The sequence below is a fragment of the Ambystoma mexicanum genome, chromosome 6p (genome assembly GCF_040938575.1).
Source record: "Ambystoma mexicanum isolate Mex_15411 chromosome 6p, UKY_AmexF1_1, whole genome shotgun sequence".
NCBI classification, from domain to species: domain Eukaryota; kingdom Metazoa; phylum Chordata; class Amphibia; order Caudata; family Ambystomatidae; genus Ambystoma; species Ambystoma mexicanum.
Genome location: NC_090935.1, coordinates 740,089,692 through 740,115,149, shown reverse-complemented (window position 1 = coordinate 740,115,149; position 25,458 = coordinate 740,089,692). Strand labels below are relative to the sequence as shown.

At 46.5% G+C, this 25,458-nt stretch overlaps 1 protein-coding gene across 3 annotated transcripts in view; it reads right to left on the bottom strand.

The window, feature by feature from the left end:
- POLR3G (RNA polymerase III subunit G) overlaps positions 1-25,458 on the bottom strand; it is a 354,183-nt gene that overhangs the window by 40,743 nt on the left and 287,982 nt on the right. For all 3 annotated transcript variants that reach the window (XM_069627616.1, XM_069627618.1, XM_069627617.1), the window contains exon 6: positions 5,464-5,534. In XM_069627616.1, the coding sequence (XP_069483717.1) occupies positions 5,464-5,534 (71 nt within the window). The remainder of the gene's footprint in view (positions 1-5,463; positions 5,535-25,458) is intronic.

The following is a 25,458-nucleotide window of genomic DNA, read 5'->3' as shown; positions in this document are numbered from 1 at the left end:
CGAGAAAACATATTTCTTTACACTCTATTCATAACCCTAGGCACATTATCTTCATTATTGAGCGGAAAATATTGAACTGGCATTTATTCTATTGGTAATGTTGAAGAGGGTGTATGAACATGCCTGGGGGTCTTACATGATCAGAGCATTGTGCAAGTGTTTGTAGAGTACACATAAAAGCATGGGAAACAGACCTTTCATAAAGACAACAAGATGTCGCGTTGGGGAAGTAGAAAAAGAATTTTGTCCGCGGAAAGAAGACTCCTTCAAATTCAGAGAGCTGTAAATGCAGTGGCGCAAACCATGCCTGTGGGTTTGCAGTATTTCTCAGAGTTGCAAACAACTGTTCTGAATTGACTGCAAAGTCCAGATCCTCCCAAACATAATTGAGGGTCTGGCCCTCAGATTCAAGAACCAGGACAAAGCTTCTCAGTACCAGAACAGATTCTCTAAACTACAAGGGCCCCAATGGCTTCCATTGCTTCTGCTTTCGATCCGTTTCCTCTTTTCATCTTTGGGTTGCAAAGATTTCTGTGTTAACGTTGTTGCATACAAATTTACATCAACTATGAAAGTAAACTTTTATGTGGCTTTGTTATAAAAGATAGTTAATTTTTACAGGAATATGTCAAGAGTTTTGGCTTTCCTTAAGGCTCTTCTTCAGCATAGATTCACTGTTGGGTTCACAGTATTTCAGAGATTTGGTTTCAACCTTTTCAGAGTCGCAGTGTCCCTAGGTGTGACCACAAATCAGAGCCACTCAGTGTCATCTTTGCCATTAATCACTCCACCTGAGGCACTTTCCAGCCTCTTGTCTTGATCACTTAACATGGAAGATGTAGTGAATCTGTCTTTCCCTTGGTTCATTGGGCTCTGCAATAAAACACGGGTAAGACACTCTTCTTACCGTGGTCTTGTCCTCCAAGGCAGCAACAAATGGGGGAACAGGCTGCCCCTCCCTTTACACGCCTTTACTGATATTGTGTTACCACCGCAAGGGCCAGAAGGTAAACAAATCATCTGCACATGTATCAGAAATCTGTTAAATAGAAGTTAATGATTCACCCGTAGTCTGACTAGATATTGTGTGTTGTGTACTAGTCTGTTGCTGTAAGGGCGAATACTCCTTTTCCACAACCAGACCTCTGTACTGTGTAATGAACTATTAACCATTAGAAAGGTTACCAAAAAAGTATCATCATTATATATAAATCATTATATATGTCCAATACATAAATGAAACGTGAGGGTTTTTCTTGGTATTATTTTATGCAATTATTTTGTGTGGCATCTAAAAATAGTTTGAACACCTTTTCAGTGTACTAACCCAAAGGTGTAAACATTGGATTGCTTTGTTTGCTTTGATTAAAAATTATTTTGCTTGGCGTAAACTGATATTGCAACAATACCTGCCCATTTATGTTTTTCGTGTGAATAATTTTTAATAAAAAAGTGAATCATTCAATTGTTTTTAACAGACTTCTGGTACATGTGCAGATGCTTTGTTTACCCAGTTTCTTTACAGTTTTGCGTGTTTCTTCCCCACATGAGACAGGTCCCCTATCATCAAAAAAGTGGGAAGTGCCCATAGTAAATCCTTTGTCCTCGAAGGCAAACAACGATCCACTCAACAGCTCCAGGCAGCTTGTCTGCTTTCCAATGATGCCTGCTTTCCACATAGGTCACTACTTGCAGCCCACTAATAGGGTCCTTCTTTCCTTTGGGATTTGGTTAATTTGTCCTGAAGGGTCCTTAATTTCCTTAATTCATTGCATACAGACCTCGATCCATGGGAAGGGGTGGAAGATTATAAATGCCTGGGTGGCCAATTTGAAATGTTGGATTGGTTTCTACCTAGCATCTTGAGACTATGCTTCTTGCCTGAGAATGGCTTTTCCTGCAACAACGGCCTGTAATATCCAACATGTTATATGTTGTCATGTGTAAGTCACACTTTTGTTTTCAGAGCCATGTTCAAATGTGACAGTACCACACTTGTTAACCCCTATTTAAGTTCGGAACAGCCAACACATAAGATGTGCCATCTTCAAAACCTGCCAAAGCGTTAGCAACAACTAGTAAATCTAGTTCTGGGACCTTTCACCACGGTTTGCAAGACTCCTGCAGTTGCTGAATCTGTCCTGATCACTCCAGGAATCTGCAATCCTAAACAGCAGTTTGTCAGAGCATATGCAATGCTCAGGGGCACTTGAAGTTGAAAAAAGTTGTTTGGTACCGCAAGAAATTCTGTCTGAGAACAGGGGGCTATACCTTCGAGGGGTATAAGCCTGTGCTTATGTCCACAGTGACAGTCCTTTAAGTGAACAAAGGCCACAGAACCGAGCGGGCGGCTTTCCTACCAGTGCTGAAAGGCACCGCCTGTTTTGTTATTGCACCAGGTACCGAACGCCTGCTCTTTTACCTAAAACCAACAGCTTCAACCTTTTATAAATGTGACAGTTACCAGTGACACCTGCCCCTTGGACACTAACTGGAGTTTTGTCCTCCAAGACCACTTCGCCAACCCACAGCAAAAAGTGCTTGTGCTCACTGGTTGGTAGTTTCCTGGGCATGTAACACAGGTTCAGCGGGGGTATGGCTTGGAAACATGCCTGTCAGTTCTAATGAGTCTCTAAAAGATGGTCGTAGATGGCATGATATTGGAACCAAGTTAGTGATCCCCTCGATGCCAACTATATGCCAATACTGGCCGATAGGGGCAAGTGTCATGCTTTGGTTTTGCGGGACCTATCAGCAGCATAAGATAGGGTGGATCATAATATCACTTTGGGCGGCATTCACCATTTTGGCATTACTAATGAAGTGTTGAAAAGGCTCCAGTTGTATCTGGGTGAAGCACTCAATCAGATGTACTCAGAAGGTTCCATCACCATCATCTAATATTGGTTGTGGAGTTCCCGTGGGCTCAGCCCTTTCTCCCCTACTGTTCGCCTTATATATAACAGTTTCAAGTCTTTGGCTTTAGGTTTTTCAATGTACACTGTCGAAATTCGAGTTTTTTAACTTGCTAGAGTCAGTGACAACCAAGATGAGAGCGTTACCCCATGCACAACTGAAGCTAGAGGTGAATGACTCTTAATAACATCATATTTAATGCATCAAAGATGGATGAACTGCAGCCCCGATTCACAGCACTGGTCCCCCTCCAGCTGGCCGCCAGATTCAGGACATTCACCTAAGACCTCTAACTGTCAGGAATCTTCTATTGGCTAGGGATATAGACTCACCAAAGGATGCTTCTTTCAATTGAAGCTTCATAGAGGATTTTAGAATATTTCTCAGTCCCATAAAAATGTGGCAATTGTAAATGTATATATTGCATCAAAACCGTACTATGGACATTTGATTTTCCGGTGTCTTTCCTGGTGTGCAATAATGAAACTGTAATGGATGCAAAATAGAGAAGTCGCCAGACTGCTCCTGAAATGGCCTCACAGAGAATATATCCCACCATTTCTAAGTCCACTGCACTGGTTGCCCATTGCACAGTGGGATCAATTTAAGGCCCTATACATAGTGCACCAGGCCATTTATTGCAAAAACCCAATCATTGTGATAGGTAACATTGTTAAATATCCCCAGCCCGATCCTTAAAGTCTAGAATTAACGTCATTCATCATATCATCAAATAGTTTTCTGTACTGGCTGTCGGATTATGGAATAGTATTCCAAATAAGATCAGAACCACCAACAAGCACCTTTGCCTTGTGGCATCAGATTAAAGACCTTTCTCTTTGTGTGTTAAGAGGAGCCTCTGCACTTCCATGGTTCATCTACACGTGATGAGGACTGAGGATGTTAGTTATAGCTCAGCATCCAGTGCCTTTGGCTGGGCCTAGAACATACTTTATGAATACATAGTCAGAATTTGTTTTAATCATTGCACCTCTAAAAAGCAAACTTTCCTTCCTGGTTCAATCCCCTGGGGAATGTTGGTCAAAGTCTCTTGTTAATTTTTTGTAGGTCTTCCATCCTTTCCTCTTCACATTCCAGAGAGCCCAGAATGATAGAGTCCAGGCCTTAGCGCACGTCAAAAGAATCAATCTCTTGTACGCACAGTCCTCCTTTCATTAGTCACCAGTCCACTCATGACTTTTGTAAACATCCTAAGCGCCTGTCCAAGATGTACTGTAAACATCTCGCTCCGGCATGCAGTAGATAAGGAAATGGAGGCATACATACAGAGATTGGCCACGGTGAACATGTGACGAGGGAGACCAATGGGTGCTGGGAGAAGTTCTTAAATGGGGCAGACTGGGCAATAAGAGCCCAGCCAGCACATTAGATATTGACCAGTTTTCCAGAGGGATGAGGTGAAGTGGTTGACCAAGAAACCAGGCAGAGAGCGGGCGGTGGAAAGGAGTGCTGAGGAGAATGTGGCAGCGTTCTGAGAGCGTGCAGGTAAGGGACAGTGCGTGAGAGAGTGGTAACAGTGGAATAGAATGTGAAAGGTGAGAGAAAGAGAGGGGGGAGATAACAATAGGGAGATGTGAAAGGTGAGAGGGAAAGAAAGCGGGAGAGAGAGGGAGAAGTGTTGAGGGATTTATAATGGATGCGAGAATGAGAGTAAGTGATGGAGTGTGTGTGGCAGAAGAGTGGAGAGAGAGTGAAAGGTGGTAGGAGGAGTAGGAGTGGGGAGACAGGAGAGAAGAAGGAGAAATGTGTCGGGAAGAGTATTTATGATCATGAGACCGAGGAGCAGACAAGGGTCATTGAGGAAGAGAGTTAAGAGGATAAGTATGGGGGGACAAGTAGTGAGAGAGAAACAAGAGTGCAGAGAAATCAGTAGTGCAAGGGTGATGGAAGAGAGGTAAAGGAGAGGGGGGAAGGGGAGAAGTGAAAGGAGAAGGAAAGGGGTGTAAGTAGAGACAGAGGGAGACTAAGAAGATCATGTCAGGAGGAGACTGAGCTAGAGAGAGAAACAGGGAGTGACTGGAAGAGAAACCTTGGCAACATTGGGCGTCAAAACAGACCAAAGACATCCCTTCGGATGTCCCGTAGGAACATAGAAAAGGCCACTGCCTTTAGTTTTCCAGGTTAACACTGGAAAAGACCTAGACAGTAGGGGTTAAGGTGCTTCCGAATACATTGCGGACATCTGGGTTAGTGTGGTGGGAACCCACATGGAAGTCGGAAGAGTTGAAGGGAGCCCATTAATTTCAAGCACCGCAATTGTAGTAAAGCACCGTACATCTGCTCCCTTTGACTGAATATTTAGGCCATCTGTAACAGAAGTTAGCAGGAGAACAGTTGGTAGATATTATTTGCATAATCGTTTACACACTTCACTTCTTGGTCTTTCAAGTATGACACAGGTTTAAACAGCCACAGACTAAAACAATCGTTAGGAGCCATTTCCGATACACAATGCCACTGTTCCAGGTGATTTAATATGAAGAAATATGCATATGCAACAAATCATACAAACGGAATGAATCTTACCTCGATTTTTGCTAGAATATCTACAGTAGTGGTAGGTGCTATTGGTTTTTCTTTCTTCTTTTTTTCAACAGCTGTAGAAAATCGGTTTTTCGTTACATGCCTTTGTCTTACACACAGACGTTCAATTTGATACTTTTTTTACACTCAACAATTCAAAGTAAAATCGGCATACCATAAAAAAACATTTGCCTCAAATAAAAACTCATATTTCATACACTCCGAATTCAGAACAGTTTGGATTAAATGTAAAGCTACAAAGCAGATTGTCCATTTACAAGAATTTAAAATACAGATCCAGAAATAATCCAGGTTAATACTCATTTGATCGTAAACATGTTTAAAAACAAGTCCTTTCTTAATGATTCTAAAACCGAACATTCCATTATTAAATGCTTTAGAGTTTCCAGGTTCTTATTACATAGCAAATAGGTTCTTTTTGCTCTAGGTACAAGTGTTCTAACTCCCACCACTACATTCGTGGGAAATAAATTATATCTAAACCTTAAAAATTCGAATCTAAAAGCACGAGATGGAAGTCTAAAAAGATATGCCGGCAGAGTATTAAAACCTCTAATATCAAAAATAAAATGTTCCCAAACCCGCAGACCTTAACCATATTGACCAAATGAATTGCTTGAATCTTCTTCAACAGGTTGTCAAATTCTTGTCTAGAGTTCATTATTAGCACACACTTTAATGTCACAGCATAATAATGAGCTTCTTTGTACATCGAGGAGCAAGGAGGATTCAAGATTTTAGAATATATTAATACGTTTTGCCAAGCAATAAGACAATCCCGGGAGACCAGACACAATTCGTACCGTATGGTGCCGACTGAGGTACACTGCAACAACTGCAGAGTCTTCCTCCAAATTGCAGCCTCAATTTTGTCCCACGCTACCTCAGTCTCCATTAACTGAGCACCATAGATAGGTTTCAGGACAATTTTTTTATTGAAAAATGACAATACATGTCTAATAGAACATTTCTCTAATTTCTTATCCATGGCACACATTTTGCTCAATACAATATTCAATTGCTTCTTTAAATCTGTCACAACCCTCTGATAATTCTTAATTGCATAAACGTAAACCCCAAATACTTTAACTCATCAACCTGCATCCGTTTCGTACCATTTAATATAAAATTACATTTGGCAGCTTTCCTCACCCTATGCACCTTGGTCTAATTACCATAACTTTTGTTTTTGCAGAATTGACAGGTCTAATCCCCCAAGGTACGAATTAACCGCCACAAGGCTTCTCTGATGGCCGATGGCTGTATAATCTTAAATAACAATATCATCAGCATACATCAGATATTGTATAGTAGTTGTTCCAAGCCAAGGAGGTTAAGTATTGATATTCTTAAAAGCCAACCGTTTATCGTGAATATAAAAATTAAACAAAAAGGGGGCTAAAACACATCCTTGTTTTAGTCCATGATTGGTCTCAATCCATTTACTCAAAAGCCCTCTATTGTTGAGTCTAACACATACACGCGTTCTGTGATGAATGGAAATTAGAATATTGAGCAAATTATTCGGACAGTTCTTACATTGTAGCTTATCCCAAAGCTTATTTCTAGTCACACAGTCAAAAGCCTGGGATAAGGCTACAAAGGCCAAAAACAACAATTTATCCTGCGCTCTTGCCTGCACAATTAGTAATCTCAAAATGAAGCAATTTCGTGCTGTGTGCTGTCCCCACTCCTTTTTTAAAACCGGTTTGAACTATCCATCATGCCCTCTTTATTAGCACAGTTTTCTAAGTCCTTCAGACGGATTTTAGAAAAAAAAATCTTACTGCCTGCATCTATCAAAGAAATTGAGCGATAGTTATTGGGGTTACATCTGTCCCCTTTTAAAAAAAAAGATTAGCACAATATGGGCATCTTTTCAAGAATCTGGCAAACAGCAGAAATAAACAGAAATACACAATGTTATTACATTTTATACAGAGCAACAATAGCTTCTCCAATAGTGTTTTAAATGGTGTATTGGGCATGCTCTACCTTCTTTATGCTAATTATTAATAACTCTCCTTAAACTTGAATGGTAAAAGGCACACAAAGAAAATCATCAACAAATTAATCTCCTCCCTCGTCTTCTCTAGACTCTTCTACTGCTCCTCTCTCTTCTTTGGTCTCCCTTCAGCGCACTTAACCCCCCTTAAATCTATATATCACTCTGTTATCCGCTCCCTCTTTCTTATTTCACCTTATGATTCCATCTCCTCTTCTCTCTCCTTCTTAGGCTGTCTCCCCTTTTACTCCCAACTTATATTTAATTTCCTCTGTCTCTTTTTCAAATCCCTCTATGGTCTTGCTCCACCCTACCTTTCTTCTCTCCTCACTTTCTACACCCCTTCTTGCCCCCTCCGCTCTGTCGATCTTTTCCTACTCGCTCCTCTTCCATCACCCTGCGCCCCATCCCGCTTCCGTTCCTTCCAACTTCTTGCTCCTTACCATTGGAACCCTCTCCCTCTCCCTATCCGCTCTATCTCTTCCTACCCCTCTTTCCGATCTTCTCTAAAATCACATTTCCTCCAATCCCAACCCTGAAATATTCTACTACCTCTCACCCTTGATCTTACAACCCATCCTAACTCCTCCTTGTTGCCTCTCCCACTAGTCTTACATCAATCATGTTACACCTGGCATTCAAGTAAACTGTTGCATGTACTGCTCTAGGTTAGTGGATTCACATGTTGTTTTACAATGCTTATTGTATTGTTTTGGTCCTCTTGTAAAGCGCTTTGGCGTAAAGCGCTATATTAAAATTTTATAAATAAATAAAGATTGTCACAAAAGACACTTTTTGGTTTAGAACTGTTTAGAACTGTTGAAAATGGGGTGCAGCCCGATTCATCACCATACTTTTCAGATCTCTATCGACATTGACTTTAATAAATTAAAAATCCAATTTTCATATGAACCGGTTTTTGAGAGGGTAAGAATGCTCTGGAGCGCTTTCAGGATATGAACCAGCAAATGAGAATCAACTGCATGACCAAACTATTTTCCCAAATGTGCATTTTTAGAAGAACAAGCGTGTTAATTTCACAATTCATATTTTCAATAGATCACAAATCTGTCACCAGAATCTTCCAGGTGCACGTACACCTGGATGATGTAGGATGACTAAATCAACAGTCTTCTCTCTTCCATTTTAAATTATGCATGCTATATAGGTTACTGCTATGAAAAGTTGTACTCGTAACTGGAGCATTGATAAAACAAAGTCAAAACATGGTTCAGTTGCTTTTAGCAATTGCTCTTAGTGACTAGAAAGTGCTGTAAACCACAAGAGTAACCATTAAGCATTACACAAAATGGCACTCATGCAGCACAAACACCCCACCTCCAAATTCTTGGTGGCAAACATTGTAAAATGAGAGTACCACAAGTGCATTGCAATGTGTCATCTCGGGAGGACTGAACATTTCCATGCATTTCGAGAGTTCAATTGAATCAGTGCAGCAGATCCACTGTATGGCAATACCCAATTTATTGAAACCACATCAGGTGAATTAAGATTTTGAAAACATGAGCATAAAATGCCAAATATTGACAAATGTTTGAGGATATGGTTAAGGGGAGGGCTGAGGGAACTACTTAACCTGCTGCATCTATGTCATTTCATGTTCAATGCACTTTGGTTCTCTCATGCTCAACCAAACACATAGATACTATGCCCAATCGATGAAAGGCACTGATCCAGCATAGGAGGAGCAGATTCCCAGTTGATGAGCTCTGGGGCAGGTACAGGTGCACGGTTTTCCACCCCTCCACCCCCAACAGGCGGCTATGTAAGACGCAGAGTCACAGTGATACTTATCAGCGAAGATCACGGTGTGGAATGTGATGGGGCTGAACATCCAATAAACAGGTTAAAGTCATTAGAACATTAAATAATACCCAATCAGCTGTGTTTATGCAGTAAACCCATTTGTTAAGGACGGATTAAAACATGCACTTCCCAATATAATCGTTCACCTCCAGACATAAAAAAAAGGACAATGGGCCTCATTACAAGTATGCCGTCCGTAAATAGTGGAGCCGGTCGCTCCGTACAGGCACCTTTTTCCAGACCGGCATAGTCGTGATCCCGCTAACAACGTCACCGCAAGTGACCTACCGTATCCGGTAACACCATGAACGGAATCTGTGCCAAAACGTGTCGGCCATGCCTGAGACACCGGCATGTCGGTAGTATGTGCACATTCTGAGTACCACGTACACCGTGATGTCTGCACCGGAAACACCAGCATCGCGGACCAGGCGTTAAACAGTCAGGTGTGCAGAAACAGGCCACAGGTGGCCCAAATCAGCCCAGTTGGCCACCATGAGCACTGCAAAAGCACAAAAGGTCCACTCCCACACCCCCTCCAACACTACCATGCTTGCAGCAGCAGCAGCAGTAGCAGCAGCAGCAGTAATGGGGATGGAGGCCCTGCATGCAGCGATACAACTTGAAGAGGCAGAGGAGGTGGCGGAGGCGCAGGAGGAGAAGGAGGGGAATCATGGCCTTGCAAAACAACAATGCAAAACAACAATGGCCAGCAGGTTTCAGCCGAAGGCAGCCACCCATACCATGCATAAGGGTTACACCCTTCAACCTGAGCCAAACCCAGATCCACACCCTGTACCGGCTAGACAGGGACACCATCACATCCATAGTGGACCTGATCCATGATGACCATGTCAGCCTCATCCAGATCCGTACTGCCATCCCCCCTTGCTCAAGGTAGTGTCTGTCCTACACTACCTTGCCACCGGCACAAACCAACACACTGTGGGTGAACTGCACGGGCTATCACAACCCTGTTTTTCGCGGGTCCTCTTTCAGGTTATTGATGCCCTCCGGCGGCACGTGTCTCATCACATAGGCCTACCCAGAACACCTGACCAGGTCAATGCCACGAAAATTGTATTCCATGCCCTTGCCGGTTTGTCCAATGTGATTGGTGCATTGGACTGCACACATGTGGAGCTGGTGGCCAGGCATGCAATTGAGGCAGTGTACAGGAACCATAAACTATACCACTCACTCAATGTGCAAGATTTCCGGGATCAACCCACGATTCCATGGTGCTGAGGAACTCCACGCTGCCACGGTACATGGCACATCACTGCGGAGAGCGTACCTGGCTGTTGGGTGAGTGTAATTACCAAAGCATGTGACCTGTGCAATTGGGGGAGGAGGGGCAGGGGCACAACCATCTGCAGTGCATGCCTGAGTTGAAGGGCTTGACTGGCTTGTGTCTAATGGCCAGACAGAGCATGCACATGCATAATATCAAAGCTTGACTGCAACCTTAAATGCACTACAGGTACCAGAATGCATCACACCAATGTCCCAAATCCCTGCAAAAATACACGAAGCACAACCCACACCACATGCTGCACAGACTAATCAATCTCATGCAGCACAACACCCCACCTCCAAAACACTAGCGTACCGCACACCATGTAGCCAGGTCCCCTGGCTGTTTCAATTGGACATACACATATGCATGTGACCAGAACGGCAATGAAATAGCCTGACATATCAATGGATGGGTGATAAGAACATCATAGGACATGCAAATCGAAACAAAATAAGAACACATATTAGTCTGATTTGTGTGTGTTGTAGTGAAAGGGTCATAGGTCAAGGTGAGTGTGAATGGGCCATGGAAAAGCGACTGCAAATCACACATCCACCACGCATATTGCCAAATCATATTGGCTGCTTGGGAATCATTAGGCCGTCATAGCCTTCCCCATCCAATCAATTCCTCCTATGGTACCACTCTGTGGATACATCCACATCCATAATTTTCCCAGAATCATTGATGTTCTGCAACCACATCCATGCAGCACATCCTGTACATCAAAATGCAAGTATGCCTTCACGCATGTACTCAATCCCAAATGAATTGCAAATCTTTTTCTCACGTAAAGAAACGTTATTACCTACCAGGTCCCTGCCTCCGGCAGGCTCTGACCTGTCAGGCAGACTAGGTGTGTCAGGCAAATTTCTATTTTGCAGGCCCAGAAACATGCCACCTGGTAATGGCACCGGCACACTTACACCCGCTCAAGCCAACGTTGCCATTTGCACGTGTCATTACATTGACATTTGTGACTGCAGACATAAAGCCGTAAGATCGCCCTGATTCTACACAAACATTTCCATACAACACATGGACATAGATTCCCACCGACAATGTGCTTGTTAACATGCTTAACTATGAGATGTGCTACGTATTCAGCAGTTTGCATGTAAAAAATTGCATTGGTCAGTGAACTATTCACAGACTGTACCAACATGATACAGGGTCCACAATGATTTTTGACCGTTTCTGTCGCTCCCTTGCAGGTGATGCTAGATACCCCTTGATGCCATGGCTGATGACCCCCATGAGGCAATCACAGAACCAGCACAAGCAGGGATACAACCGTGCTCAAATCAGGACTTGTACGACTGAGCAGACATTTGGCCTGTTAGAGGCAAGGTTCTGCTGCCTGAGCAGGTCATGGGGTCTTGGGGGGTGGTGGGGGGAGGGAGGAGTCACGGGTGTATAGCCCAGTGAAGGTGGGCAAGATAGTGCTGGCCTGTGCCATGTTGCACAACATGTGTATCAGGTGCAACATACCACTGCCCCGGGACATGGACATGCACCCACATGATGCGGAGGATGAGAATGACAGTGATGAGGAACTGCCATTGGCACATCGCAGGGATGCCGTGGATGGCCGTCAGGCACGCAATGCACCGATTACCCACTATTTCTGAGATCATCAAACGAGCACATGGCCTAGGACAGCTAACGCACTGTACATGAAATAAATCACTCAGTCACACTAAAAATGAATGTCCAGTCATGATTTCAATGCAACACCAAGTGTAATGTATATAATGGAATGAATAACACATGTGGAACTACACCAACTACCAAACCTATCTCTCCCCACTCACCCTCCCCACTGCCCTTCCCCACTGCCCTTCCCCACTGCCCCTCCCCACCTATCTCTCCACAACTTCTGTCATGTTGTACAAGTAGTCCTTGCAGAAGTAACATACAGGGCACATGTCTGTTGTTGGCCTATTTGCGGCCCCTTTTGGTATCTGGCATGCGCCTGTGTGCTGAGGTGGACAGGCGCATTGAATGTCGCCTTGGGCTGCTCGACACAGAACTAGCAGTCGTGGAACTTGTCGATGGTATGTGGGCCTGTTCAGTGGGCCGTTTGTCGAGGAATGCCTGAAGGCACATTGCATTGTTTCAGCAATGGAGGACATGACACTATTGCCCTTGTGTACCCTCCTGGCCATCTGTACAATGGAAGTAGTGCAACGTCCAAGGGCACGTGCATTTCGACACCCACTGGCCTGGACACTCTCCTGCATCAACTGGACCTTCTGGAGGTGCTGCTGCACTAGGGCAGTCAAGGCATCCTGACGTTCCTCAATGCGGCAGAGTCTCCAATCCATTTCCCTGACACTGGGGAAGGGTGGGTGTTGTGGGCCCATTGGGTCCATGGGGCTGAATATCAATGGCTCATAGGTGCTGGCGTCGCTGGTCTCCTCTGTGTCCACTCCACCATCGTCAGGTATGTTCTCTGCACTTGATAGATGTGCATGTGCATGTGGCTGCTCTGCTGGTGGTGGTGGTGGTACTACAGCAGCTGGGGCTGCCGGAATGGGCGCAGCGGAGTGGACTATGATGATAGGTGCAGCCGGGATGGACGCAGATATGATGGTAGGTGCAGCCGGGATGGGTGCAGCTGTGATTGGAGGTGCAGCCGGGATGGGCACAGCTGTGATGGGAGGTGCAGCCAGGAGGGGCACAGCTGTGATGGGAGGTGCAGCCAGGAGGGGCACAGCTGTGATGGGGGTTCAGCTGGAATGGGCGCAGCTGTGATGGTAGGTGCAGCCGGGATGGGCCCAGCTGTGCTGGCAGTGGCAGTTGTGCCAGTGAAGGCTGTGGTGTCCTGGGTGGTGGACTGTGGTGTCCTGCGACGGCGGCGGCTGGTGCCCCTTGAGGTGATTGGCTGGGCCACTTCATTGTCAGTTGAGGCGCCTGAGGGAGTCGGAAAGGCAACAGTGTGGATTGATGAAGCAGAGATACATGCATTATGTTGGTCGTGGCTGTGCTGTGTCAGGTAAATGGCGTGGTACATGGCATGGTGCACACATGCTTGTCGTGCGTACTGAGCGGGAGGATGTATGATGTTTGTACATGGTAGAGTAGTGTGCTGGGGATACTGTTGTGATGTACTGCCAATTGCTGGGTACAGTGTTGTGGGGGCGGGGGGATGTTCACACTGTGGGATGTTGGGGTGGGGAGGGGTGTGGTATGAATGGGATCAGCATTGTCTTGCTGCCTGTACCAGTTATGGGGACAGTTGTGCATTTACGCTCATGGCTCAGGCTGGCTGGGACGAAGGGGTCACATGTTGTCTTTCTTTTGTAACGGTGGTCATTTGTTGGTGGAGATGGGGCTTAGCACTGCTGTGACTTTGTGCCAGGGGAAGCACGGTTGGCACACATGCAGTATGCTGTGGCAGGGTGAGTGTTTGTGTGGGAGCAGATGCATGTTCAGTTAGCAGTACAGGGTGGGTTCTACGTGTATTGTTGGGATGGGTCTTATTTTGGTGGCCATGGTGTATGTCTGTTCATGCACCCAGGTTGATGGTTTATTAGCGGGTGGGATGTCATGCAGGTTTTATTTTGTGTTGTGTACAATGGAATTGCCATTTATGTGATATGTTGGTACAGTGGTGGGTGCAGGCTGGACAGGGAGGTTGACATTACATTAGGGTTACGTGTACTCACCGCCCTCTTCAGGTGTCCCGGCTCCGCAGCACCGACCATTTCAATGGACTCTAGGTGCAGCATACTGCTGCACGTCTCCCGACAGGGCAGCAGGCGTATTAGGGACGTGCTCCCGCCACCTGTGGCCTGTCTCCGCTGGGCCGAGAGGAGGTTGCGTACCTTCAAGCGCAGGTCGTCCCATCGCTTGTGGCAGTCTCGCACTGTGCGGGGGGTTGTGCCAACTGCCGACGCCTTCTGGGCCACCTCCTCCCAGATGCTCATCTTGCACAGCTGGGTCTACCTGCGCAGGTCGTTGCTGAAGAGCTCTGCGGCATGGTGGACAATGGTGTCTGATAGCATGTTCAGCTCGGGCTCAGAGAAGTGTGGCTTCCGCTAACGTGTCTCACTGACTCTAGATGTCATGCTGAAAGTGGAGTTTGTCTGGTCAGGAGGGTTAGATGTCACATGTGCTTTGAGGATTGCAATGGATTGTGTTTTGACCGCCAGCCGATTTCCTGTTCTGGCGATCACTTTATTTCCAGTCACTGTAATTATGGGACCGCTGTTACCAGTGCCGGTGGATGGGGGGAGTGTGTTGCCGGATTCGGAGGCATCGGCACTGAGGACGACGGTGTTTCCGTGATGCCAGTGCCACCGTTTCCAGCATGCTGGAATGCGCGTGCCCAACAACAAGTAATCATCCGGTGATTCCGGCATCACGGGTTGCCAGACACAGTGGCACCGGCATCACAGAAACTGGGATTACTTACCGGCGTACTTATAATGAGGCCCAATATCGTTCCACCACATGATGTCTCCCTTTTTGTACAAAGTTAGTATCAAGTAAAAAAGCACCTAGGCTCTCTCTGGCCATTGAAGATGTTCTAATTGATATGACTATCTTGGAATTAGATTTTTCAATACTTGTTGGGACAATCCGATTGATAAAAGTAAACTTATTTTGGCACATTATAGTGCTGTGATCACAGGATTTGCGAAAAATCAAGGCACTGATGCAGTGAGTCCTACACTAAATGTGTATACACTGCAGATGAAGGCAAGACCCTTTTTACGCTCACACCAGAATGTATACAACCCTCTAGGGAATGCTTGCAAGGATAACAAGGTTTAATTGTACAAAATACCAGCGAAGGACTCTGCTGCTTGAGAACGTTCTGGCCCAAACTAGTACAAGCAGAGACTTAAAAGTCTTTAAAGCATCAATATACAGTAATAATTAGCACCACTGATCGGAGAGACCCTAGAACATGGAGCTCTCCCATGGGGGGATGCCAAGCTACAATTGGTTCACTTCTCCGCCATCTGTCAGTCCCCATGTGAGTCAGCTGGGTTCATCTCTCCGCGGAGTGAAGGTCAGGCCTCATAAGTTACATTTAAAAACTGCTAAGATACACTAGGCCCACTGCTAAATCACTGTGGCATGCACCTGGGAGGCTTGAGGACTGGTGCCAGGGGGAAGTGAGGATGAAATACAGACCCACACATTCTATGCTTTGATACCGCTCCTCTCGCACCGAAGGCTTCCACCCTAATTTCGATCTATACATTATCCCTCCCTGTACCTCATTTTACAAAGGATCCATTTATTCGACGAGGTGAATCAGTTGCACATGCTTAGATATTTTATGGCCAGTTGGTTAATGATTTGGGCTGGGGTCATTCACTATCTTAGAATGCAGGGGTGTGGGGATCAGGTCAGTGGTGTGGGCCATGGCTCTGGGTAGGCTGGGTGAGGGTTGAGGCCTGCTGGCAGTTTGGCTGTGCTGAATGGGCACTGCGAGAAGCCTGGTGTCTCACAGCCTTGCAGGGTGCATTCCTCCTAGTGACACTGAGTAATTGCAACAATGGAGGGAAAAGAGGCTGCTTCCGTGAGAACTGGCTATGCAGGCTCATCTCATCTTAATGATCGGAGCCTAGTCAAGTTCTTCTGAGGAGCTGCGATTTCTGCCTTGCGGCCATGTCCGACTATGCATCCGCCATAATTGCAAAATGGTGTTTCTTTCTATGTGCACACTATGGTTATGCATTTATCATTCGCACTACATTTTATCCGCGCTGAATTTCATAGCACGGTCCTCTCCTCCCTTGTACACTACACAATTTCATATGGGATTCACCTCACGGTTGAGTGTCTGGGGGTTGGGATAGACTCATTCCATCCCAACATTCCCCCCTTTCGTTACTACTACAGTAACAAATTCTTCCCCATATTTGTAATAATGTTCCCCCCCTCACTGCAGCCTCACAGGGGGAGTTCCCTTTATCAGCATCCAAGCTCTACACACGTCTCAAGCTTTCTCCTGCACGCGTATACTCCTCAGGTGTACATGTCATATTAATGCAACCCCCATCCCCCGCCAAGTCAATCCATACTTATTTGTAATTGTCAGGGTCATGGGGAGGGACAATGGTTGTGTGATACAATCGCTCAACTACATCTCCCACAGGGATAGGGGCCATGTGAGGAATAGGGTGATTAGTCTGCACGTCTACTTCCTTTGTATTACAAGGTACTTTTGGACCGCCAATAGGAACCATCATTATTGCGCTATTAGGCACCGCTTTGGCACAAGATCAGAGACCCAATTGTCACATGCAGAAGATCACCAGGACAAACACGATAATGGGCACCATCATTTTCACCAATGTTCTGAGACAGGATGGGGCCCACCTAAATGCAAGTGAGAACCAATCTTCTTCTTGGACGCCAGCCTCCTTGTTCATTCTCGGCCCAAGATCATGTACTGCAGCAATAATGTGTGATAATATCCCATTTTCAGCATCTTCGGAAAGGAACGAATGTGCAACATGAACTCCCCATGTTTTTGCACACACCACCTTCCATTGAGGTCAGCAGATCCAGCACATACCGGTTCTGCATCGTCATCAACCTGAGGGCACGCAACTCCACACTTATGGCGTTGAAACTTGCTCAGTCTCGTTAGCCAATTAGATTAGCTCCCAACAAACGATCTGTAGCCATTTGGCATTTTTCTCGCATCTGTATGCTGGGTATTAATGATGCAAAAAATGTCTGTAGATGTACACAACTTGTATTCATCAGGTATTTGTGCGTGCAGTTCAGATGAGTCGGTTGATATGAAATTTGATGCTCTTTTCCTTCTTTGCAGTTGACCATATGGCTCTTTCTCAGGAAGGATGCGAAAGTCTGGTGGTGGCAATGTGTGTTGTGCTTTGATTGTTGTGGGCCATGTGGGTGCTTCATCAGGCAGTGCCCCCCTTTCAGGTTCTCTTCTGGGACTACTAACAGGGCTGAGTGTAGCGTAGCTAGCAAACAATAGCCTCTCCACTAGGGTGAGAGGTGCCAGTACACCTGTTGGCCACACACCCAGTAGTAGTCCATCAGCGCTGCAGTTCCCTTCTTGAGGTCTGGAATCAGCACAGTCCTGTTTCACTGTTCGTTTGAACCGACAGAAATAGTTCCTTCACTGAAAAAGCACAGTTCATAAGTCTTTTCTTGGTGCACATTTACCGGCTTCTCTATGGTCGCAATCTATGTCCATGTCGGGACGTGCTCTGTCCATGAGTGCCACAGTCTTTTCTGGAAACCCTAAAAGTCCTTCAACTTTGCATGCGAGTGTTGTTACTTGCCATTTGTTAGCGTATTTCACTCCTTCAATCACCATGTAGGGTTGTTTTAAACAGTTGGTGTTGGTCTCACTCATTTTACATTTCTGGGCGTTCGAATCAACAAGATCTAGGTGAATGTTGCGTGCATGGAAAGCACCTCTGTGCCTACATAGCGCAAGATGAATTAGGGATTGTGCCTCTATGATTGGTACTTCCTGCGGTACTAAAACCTTGGGTGCCCCAGATGCATACAGTATTAAGGAGCACACATAGAAACTGCTATTAGTTGTTCATCTTCCCACTGCACTCATGTCAGAACACCAACTGTTGGAGTGCTTGGGGTGACATATCTTTAACTGCATCCAGGCCTTATCTTTTCATTCCGTTATATCGTGATACGTGTCTTTTTGCTGACCTACTTCTGCCTTTTGTAATATTTACAACACTGCTTACATTACACAAAAGGTTTTTGACATTTGGAAGTAATATTTCAAACATTTTGCTCATGCACATAGTGTGGGGACGTTGCTGCTATTTGTGGGTGTTATATCATACCTAGCTCTTGTCATGATTTCTTGTCGAATTAATGGGTGTGCGTTCTTTCATTCAAATTCAGGCTTGGGGACAATTCAGTTACGTTAAAGGGTGTACTTTCATTTGACTTCCAGTTGTCCATGCTCCTCCCCCTTTCTTTTAGATGGCCTGCCCAGATAGAACATGCCCCCCAATAGGAACACTAGAAAGGTAAACAAAATGGCCGTAAAATGCAGGCCATTCTGGTGTTACTAACTACATTTCGATTTCTAGGCAATGAACAATTTGAAGTTGTTGTATTCATCTTTGTAACACCTGTTATGGAAAAAACTGTAAAGATAAAGGGGTTGGGGGGTATGGTAAAAGTGGAAAAACTTGGTGGGGTTAATGAGGAAGGAAAGGGAGAGAAAGAGAAAAAGAGTTTTGATTCTTCGGTAGCTTATGCTTTTAGCAGCAATGCATGTTTTGTAATCTGTGTACATGCACTTATATAGTCAGCTTTAAGCTACTATAACTGAGGTAGACTTGTTGCATTAGTCTTGGGTTGCTGGTGTGGAATTGGGTGGTATGAAAGGTGTATTCAATATTGGACACCCTTCATCTTAACTGCGAGGGGGATGGAAAATACAACCTCATAAGGCCCATGCAACCTGCGATTGTTCCATTTTCGTACAAAGCTTCTGACATATACCAGCTCCCCCGGCAACAATGGTTGAGAGGAGGCTGGGTCAGTTTGTGAATCTGCCAAGTTTTGTGCATCCTCTGGGTGCGGCAGTGCCATCTGTCAAGACACACGCCCGTTTGCACTTGTTAGGTGTGTCAAGTATTGTTTGAATTCTTCTCCCCGAACTGCTGCTGCCCTATGGGCATCTGATGCCCTCCCCACAGGGTAGATGGGCGTTTGCATGCGTCGGCCAGTTACTATTTCATCGGGGGAGAGGTGGTGATCCTTGCTGGGCTGAATGCGCAAATGAAACAGGGCCAGGGGTAGGCAGTATACCCAATTCATTTTTAGCGTGTTGCATAATTTAGATAGCCTGCTTTTGAGGAGGCTGTTGATATGCTCCACCACCCCATTTGCTTCTGGGTGGTAAATCGAACACATGCTATGCTTTATGCCCAATAGCGCTGTCATCTCTTTGAAGAGTTCAGTGAAAAAATGGGTGCTGTTGTCGGACCTCAAAACATTACATACCCCTATCGGGAGACAACCTCGCGCACAAGGAATTTAGCAGCACATTTGGCATCTGGTTAGGAGCATGGACCAGCATCAACCCACCTCGAGAATGGACACACCAACACAATCGGGTATCGAGCTCCATTGCATCTTTCCATCATGACTGCATCGTCAATATGCAGTTCACGAAATGGCACAATGGGCCAGGGAAGAGTACCTCACAATGTCCTAAGGGACATCCCTGTGCTCAACACTTAGCAGGTGGTGTATTGAACTACCATCGTAGAGGTGTTCTTGGAGATTAGGGATGACCAGTCCTCCTGGATGCCAGCTGCGATATGTTGCTTGGAGCTGTGTGAAGGGTAGTGCAACTGCTCAAATGCCATGCCTAGCAGTTCTACAGGCATCACTACTTTCCCAGTGCATTGTCTCCATAAGAGGTCAGTTGGAGACTGTGTGCATCCCCGTCTAAGCCATATTTCTTGCTGTTCCTGGGGTTCCCTACATTGAGTTTATATCACTTATAGGCATGGCTATGTATGGATCGGTCTCTGGTCTTGCAGCCACTGCTCCCATTATATATTCAGCAGGCATAGACATCGGGAGGTATGCTGCAGCTTTTGCTGCTGCATTGGCGGCTGCATTCCCGAACAAGATTTTGTCAGTGTTGTTGGTGTGTTAATGATCGCCACTAGAGAGGACAGAAATCAGTGTATTGATCAGGGCAGCTCCGTCTCCAGCGTGAAAGACCTGCATGCACCGTGTTGGAGACGTATGCAGAGTCTGAGTAGATGGTTGCATAACAACCCTTGGACACCCTTGGACATGAGCTCCGCTGTTTGGGCTGAGTGGTGCATGGGTAGCCTTTCCATTACCAGTGTTAGTCATCACACTCTAATTGCATCACTGCTGCCCCAAAATGTTTCTGCCCTGTGTCCTTGTCGATTGTCGCTGACCTGTCAATAAAAAGTACATTGCCTTTGTCTAAAGGGCTGTCTTTGGCTTTAGGGGTAGCATCTTCCTCACCCTCAAACGTTGCACATTCATGCAGTTGTAAATCCTCATCAGTGCACAGCTCTGTGAGCAACGTGGCAGGGTTCACTGTTTTACACCTCACAATGTGGATGTGTGGGGTCGAGAGAATGATCTCGTATGCTGATGCCGTCTCGGTGGTAAGGGTGGATTTTGGGCGATCTAGGATGGCAAATACTGAGTGTTCTACATACAGAGTTACTGAGCTCCCCATCACAATCGTGGAGCTTTTTTCTATTGCAAATACTGCAGCGGCAAGTGCTTGTTTGCTTGCAAACTGCCCCTGCATCACTGAGTCTAATGTGCCGCTGTAGTAGGCCAGTGGCTTCTGCCCCATTGTGCTCTTTTGTGTGAGTACCGCAGTCATGAGGGTGCCATTTGAGTGTGAGACGATATTAAACTCTTGTGTGTAATCGGGGGTGGCAAGGACGGGGGCTGTTGAGATCACTCCATTTAAATCATTGATGACTCTTGGTAATGTCTGCAATCCAGTCTATCTCGCTATGCTCCTTTTGTGCTTCTTTGAGGCCCTGTAAGAGTGGCCTTGTCCATGCTGCATAGTCAAGAATCCATGCCCTGCAGTAATAGCATAATCCTAGGAATTTCTGCATATCTTTCACTGAGAGAGGTTTGGGAGTGGCACGCACTGTTGCTGCCCTGCAGGGATGATTCATTTTCCGTCTGCAGAGTTGAGCTGCCCTAGGTAGGGTACTTCCAGTTGGCAGTACTGGAGCTTTGCCTTGTTTACCTTGTACGCCTTACATGCTTACCTCTTGGGCGAGATATTAGCACCTACTGTGGTATGTGGCCTTCTCTGGTTGTATGCTGGTGGCAGAGCTCTGCAGGGGGCCTGGGGCAGTCCCCTTGGGCCTGAGCAGGATGGTTTAGATCTGCTGGTTTCAGGCACATCTGGGTTGTGGGGTTATACCGCCGCTGTCTTGTGCTTATGGTCTAATAAGCAGCTCAATGATGGCCTTTCCCCCACGGGCCCTCCGTCTGGTGCACTGGCGACGAGCTTCTGGGCACTCTCTCTCCACCCTCGGCTAAATAGGGAGTACCGCGGTTGGGCCTTCTGTCTCTGGGGCGGATACAGCGCCGAGTCTCAGTTTTGTAGATGGCCTCAGGTGGTCCGGCCGTGAGTTACGCTCCCCCGGTACATGTGACCTTGGCCACAGGGTCGTCAGGAGCCCTGGCGGCTGTCAATAAATCTTATGTCACACGGGAGGACTGGGGTGCCAAGCGAGCCCGCCGCGCAGGTGAATGTCTGTGGAAACGCGCGGGGCGCTCGTACCTGATTCCGAGCTGGATCACCATTGCGTGCGTCAGTGCTTTCCTTCCCGTTTATGCCGGTCTTCCACAGCACTCCAAGCCCCCCCCGGGCGCCACGACCGCGCACAGGCCGGCTCCTCACTGCGGTCTGGAGCCTCCGGCGAAACGCGGGAGGCGTTTTCGGGATGTTTCTTTCCGGCGCCGGACCGCTTCGCAGCCGGCAGCTTTCTGCTCTCAGGGTCTTCCGCGTCTCAGCCAGAGGCCACGATTCCACACGGACAGGAGGATGGGGGCGGGGGCTCTTCTCCGCCGGGTCTTTGGGGGTGAACCAGCGGGCCTCGGATGAAATGGTAGCAGCGTTTTGTGCTGTATCGTCCCACCAGTTTATTGATGACAACAGTGAGTGGTTTAGACACCACAGAGGCAGCGATTATTCAGGATTGGTGTGGGAGCTACACGGAGCTCACAGGGAAGCCGCCATCTTGGACGGCTCTCTAGCGCCCTCTGTATGCCTTACATGCTAACAATTGAAAAAGGGCAATGGCGTCTCTGCGACAATTGTGCTCACTTTCACTGCACATCAGCAAATCATCTACGTATTGAATTATCTTGCTAGGTACCTAGATGTTACCCAAGTCTTCGTACAGTATTCTATTGAATATGCTGGGGCTTTCGTAGTACCCCTGAGGCAAACTAGTGTGTTCGTAGCGCTTTCCACCCAGGCTAAATGCTGTGAGGTACTATGAGTCTGGGTACTGAGAAGGTGTTCTTTAAATCTACAACTGTGAAATGTGTTGCTTCCTTGGGGATGCTGCACACAATGGATGCCAGGTTGGGGACAAGTGGAAACTCCTTCTGCACTACGTCATTAAGGGGGCAAAGATCCCAGATCATCCTGCAACTGCCCCCTGTTGCCTTTTTTATAGGGTATATCGGTGTGTTGCATGGTGAGGTAGAGTGTACTATGATCCCTTGGTGTAGCAAGGCCTGTATTTCCCTGATCCCCTCACCTGCTTCCTTGGACAATGGGTATTGCTTTACCTGGGGGAGTACTGCCCCCGACTTAAGTGTGATTCTTACAGGGGTTACTTCGTTCTAGATCCCTACATCATGTGGGCTTGTTGTACATAAGTGCGTGGGAACATGTTTTAAGTCTGCTTGGCTGAATGAGGGTGGTGTGACCACAGCCATGAGGGGGCTCAGTACTCTTCAATATTGCACCATTATCTCACAGGATATGCATATTTCGAGGATGATCTCTCTGTCATTGTTGTCATCCTCAAACAGTTCTGCATCAGTTAGTTCTTTAAGGGGGACAGTAGGATCTATGCATAACACGGTGCACCACCGCATCCGTGGGAGTCAGTGCCTAAAACCACAATTATTTTTGCTGACATTAGCAGGCCCTCTAGGTCTAGAGAGAGTATCATTCCTGCAACTAACTCTGGGGACACCACGGACCAAAAGATGAAATCAATGGGCACTTGCCAGCAAGTTCTTGTAATTTGGGGTCAGCTCGTGCAAGCACTGTGATGCAGTAAATGAACATGTTGTGGTTGAATGGGATGCCTCGTACCGCTACATTGCGTGCCATGGCATGTATCACAAGCATGTATCCCAAAGGAACACATGCCAGGGTGGCACAGACGATACCGCTGTCCGTGAATGAGATTGTCATGTTTAACATACTTAGCAGATCCCTACCGAGCAAGTTGGCAGGAGAACTGTCAGAGTATAAGAAGGGGGACCCCTTACGATCTTCCCTCCCACCTTCACATCTAGGTCTTTTGTGTATGGAACCGTCAAAACAGCCCCAGAGAATCCCTGCGTGTCAAGATAGAGGGAAGTCACCTTCACTAATGCACTCAAGTCTACCATAAAGATGAATTGTTTGTTCCTTATCTCTGTCCCCACCAACTGTTCTTCTTCTGTATTTAGGGTCACTGACAGGACTGGACACGCAAGTGCTCTCTGTAGGCTGTCCTAGTCAGGTTATGTGTCTGTCCCAGGGAATGAAAAAGGGTTTCCCCCTAACACTGTAGCACCTTGAAATGGGGCCACTGTGCCATTAAGCGCAGTGCCGAAAGAGTTTCTGTTCTCCGCGGGCAGGGGGTTAGGACGGGGTTGATAATGTTGGGCTGCCTGCTGTTGGTGTTGTGGATGACAGGGGCTTGGGATTTGTGGGGGTAGCTGGGTGTAAGCTTGGTGAATCTCATACTGTATCAAAGTCATTCTAGGGGGTAAACCATGCGGGTTCCCCTGATGTGGAGGGCAATAGTACGGCTGACTGTAGTTGTAACCCCCTCCCTGCCTTCTCTGGCACTCTCTCAAAAAATGCCCCCATCTCCCACATGTCCAGCACTGTCCTGAACCACCTCCTCCTGGCCCCGGACCCCCATATCCTCCTCCCCTTGAACCTCGGAACCCATCTCGTCCTTGCTGTTGTTCTCATTGCCACTGGGGCCCCGAGAACTATGGGTTACTGCCCCCACTGTCCTTGCCCTTCTTCAGCCCACACTTCCGCTATTCTCGCATTCACTGCTTTAGGGGCATACCCTTCCTCCTGCGCTGGTGCTGGCATTGGCCATGTTACTACCACAGCTACTTTCATTAACTTATTTTGGACCAGTTTCGCTTCCTCAGCCTGTTGCCTATGAATAATTTTCTTCTCCCGCTTTTTTATCTTCTACAATGGTGAACTATGATACTTTGATTTTCAGGCCATCATTTTGCTTCTACCCTGCTATTTTGTCAAACGCTTTCTGTACTTCTGTAGGTAGACCCTTTTTTACTATAAAATAGAAAAGTGAAGTTGATTGGTCCCAGGCGCTGCCCGTTTCCGCTCTTCACAGCTCTTGGACCCTGAGAATGTACCGAGCTGCATCTTCATCATCCCCCATTGTGCACTGCATGATAGATTGTAAGTCTAGAGTATCGGGGAGCGTTCGCCGCAACAAATCCTATACCCTTGCTCTAATCTTGTTAAACGATGCTCCATCATGGGCATCATTGCACAACGTTATTCCTGGGCACCCTGCTTTGACCCACACATTTTCTGCTTGGTCTGCTGCCACTAACAGACTTAATATCCGCTATTGCTAAGGGCACCCCTGCAGTGTTCTTTTCAAACGCATAAATCCATTTCCCATTCCCCGTCGCGAGTTGTGGGAGTGCCTTGAGGAGATTATTTTTGTCCATTTGCAGCCAGGGTACATAGTGAGGCTTCCCTGCCCCCTTGTGTATCAGTGGCATTTGCATTTTCATCGTGCCTTTTCCGCCTTTAGTCACGCTTCCCTTTTTCCTTGCTAAGGATATCCTGCCAAATCTTTCCCTCAGTCTTCCGTCTCACATACTTTCTAATTTTGGCGTAGGGTGGGGAGCTTGCTCTGCGTCCTCTTTCCCATCGCCCTTAGTCTCATCAAAGTCACTCCAATATTCTTTGTCTCCTCTTTTGGAACCCACATTCTCATAGCCCAAGCTGTCTGTTTCTCTGTCACGTTCTATGTGAACAGTTAGTATGGGTGCGCTGTCTATTCTGAATAATAAATATTGATGGTTGTAGCGGTGTCTC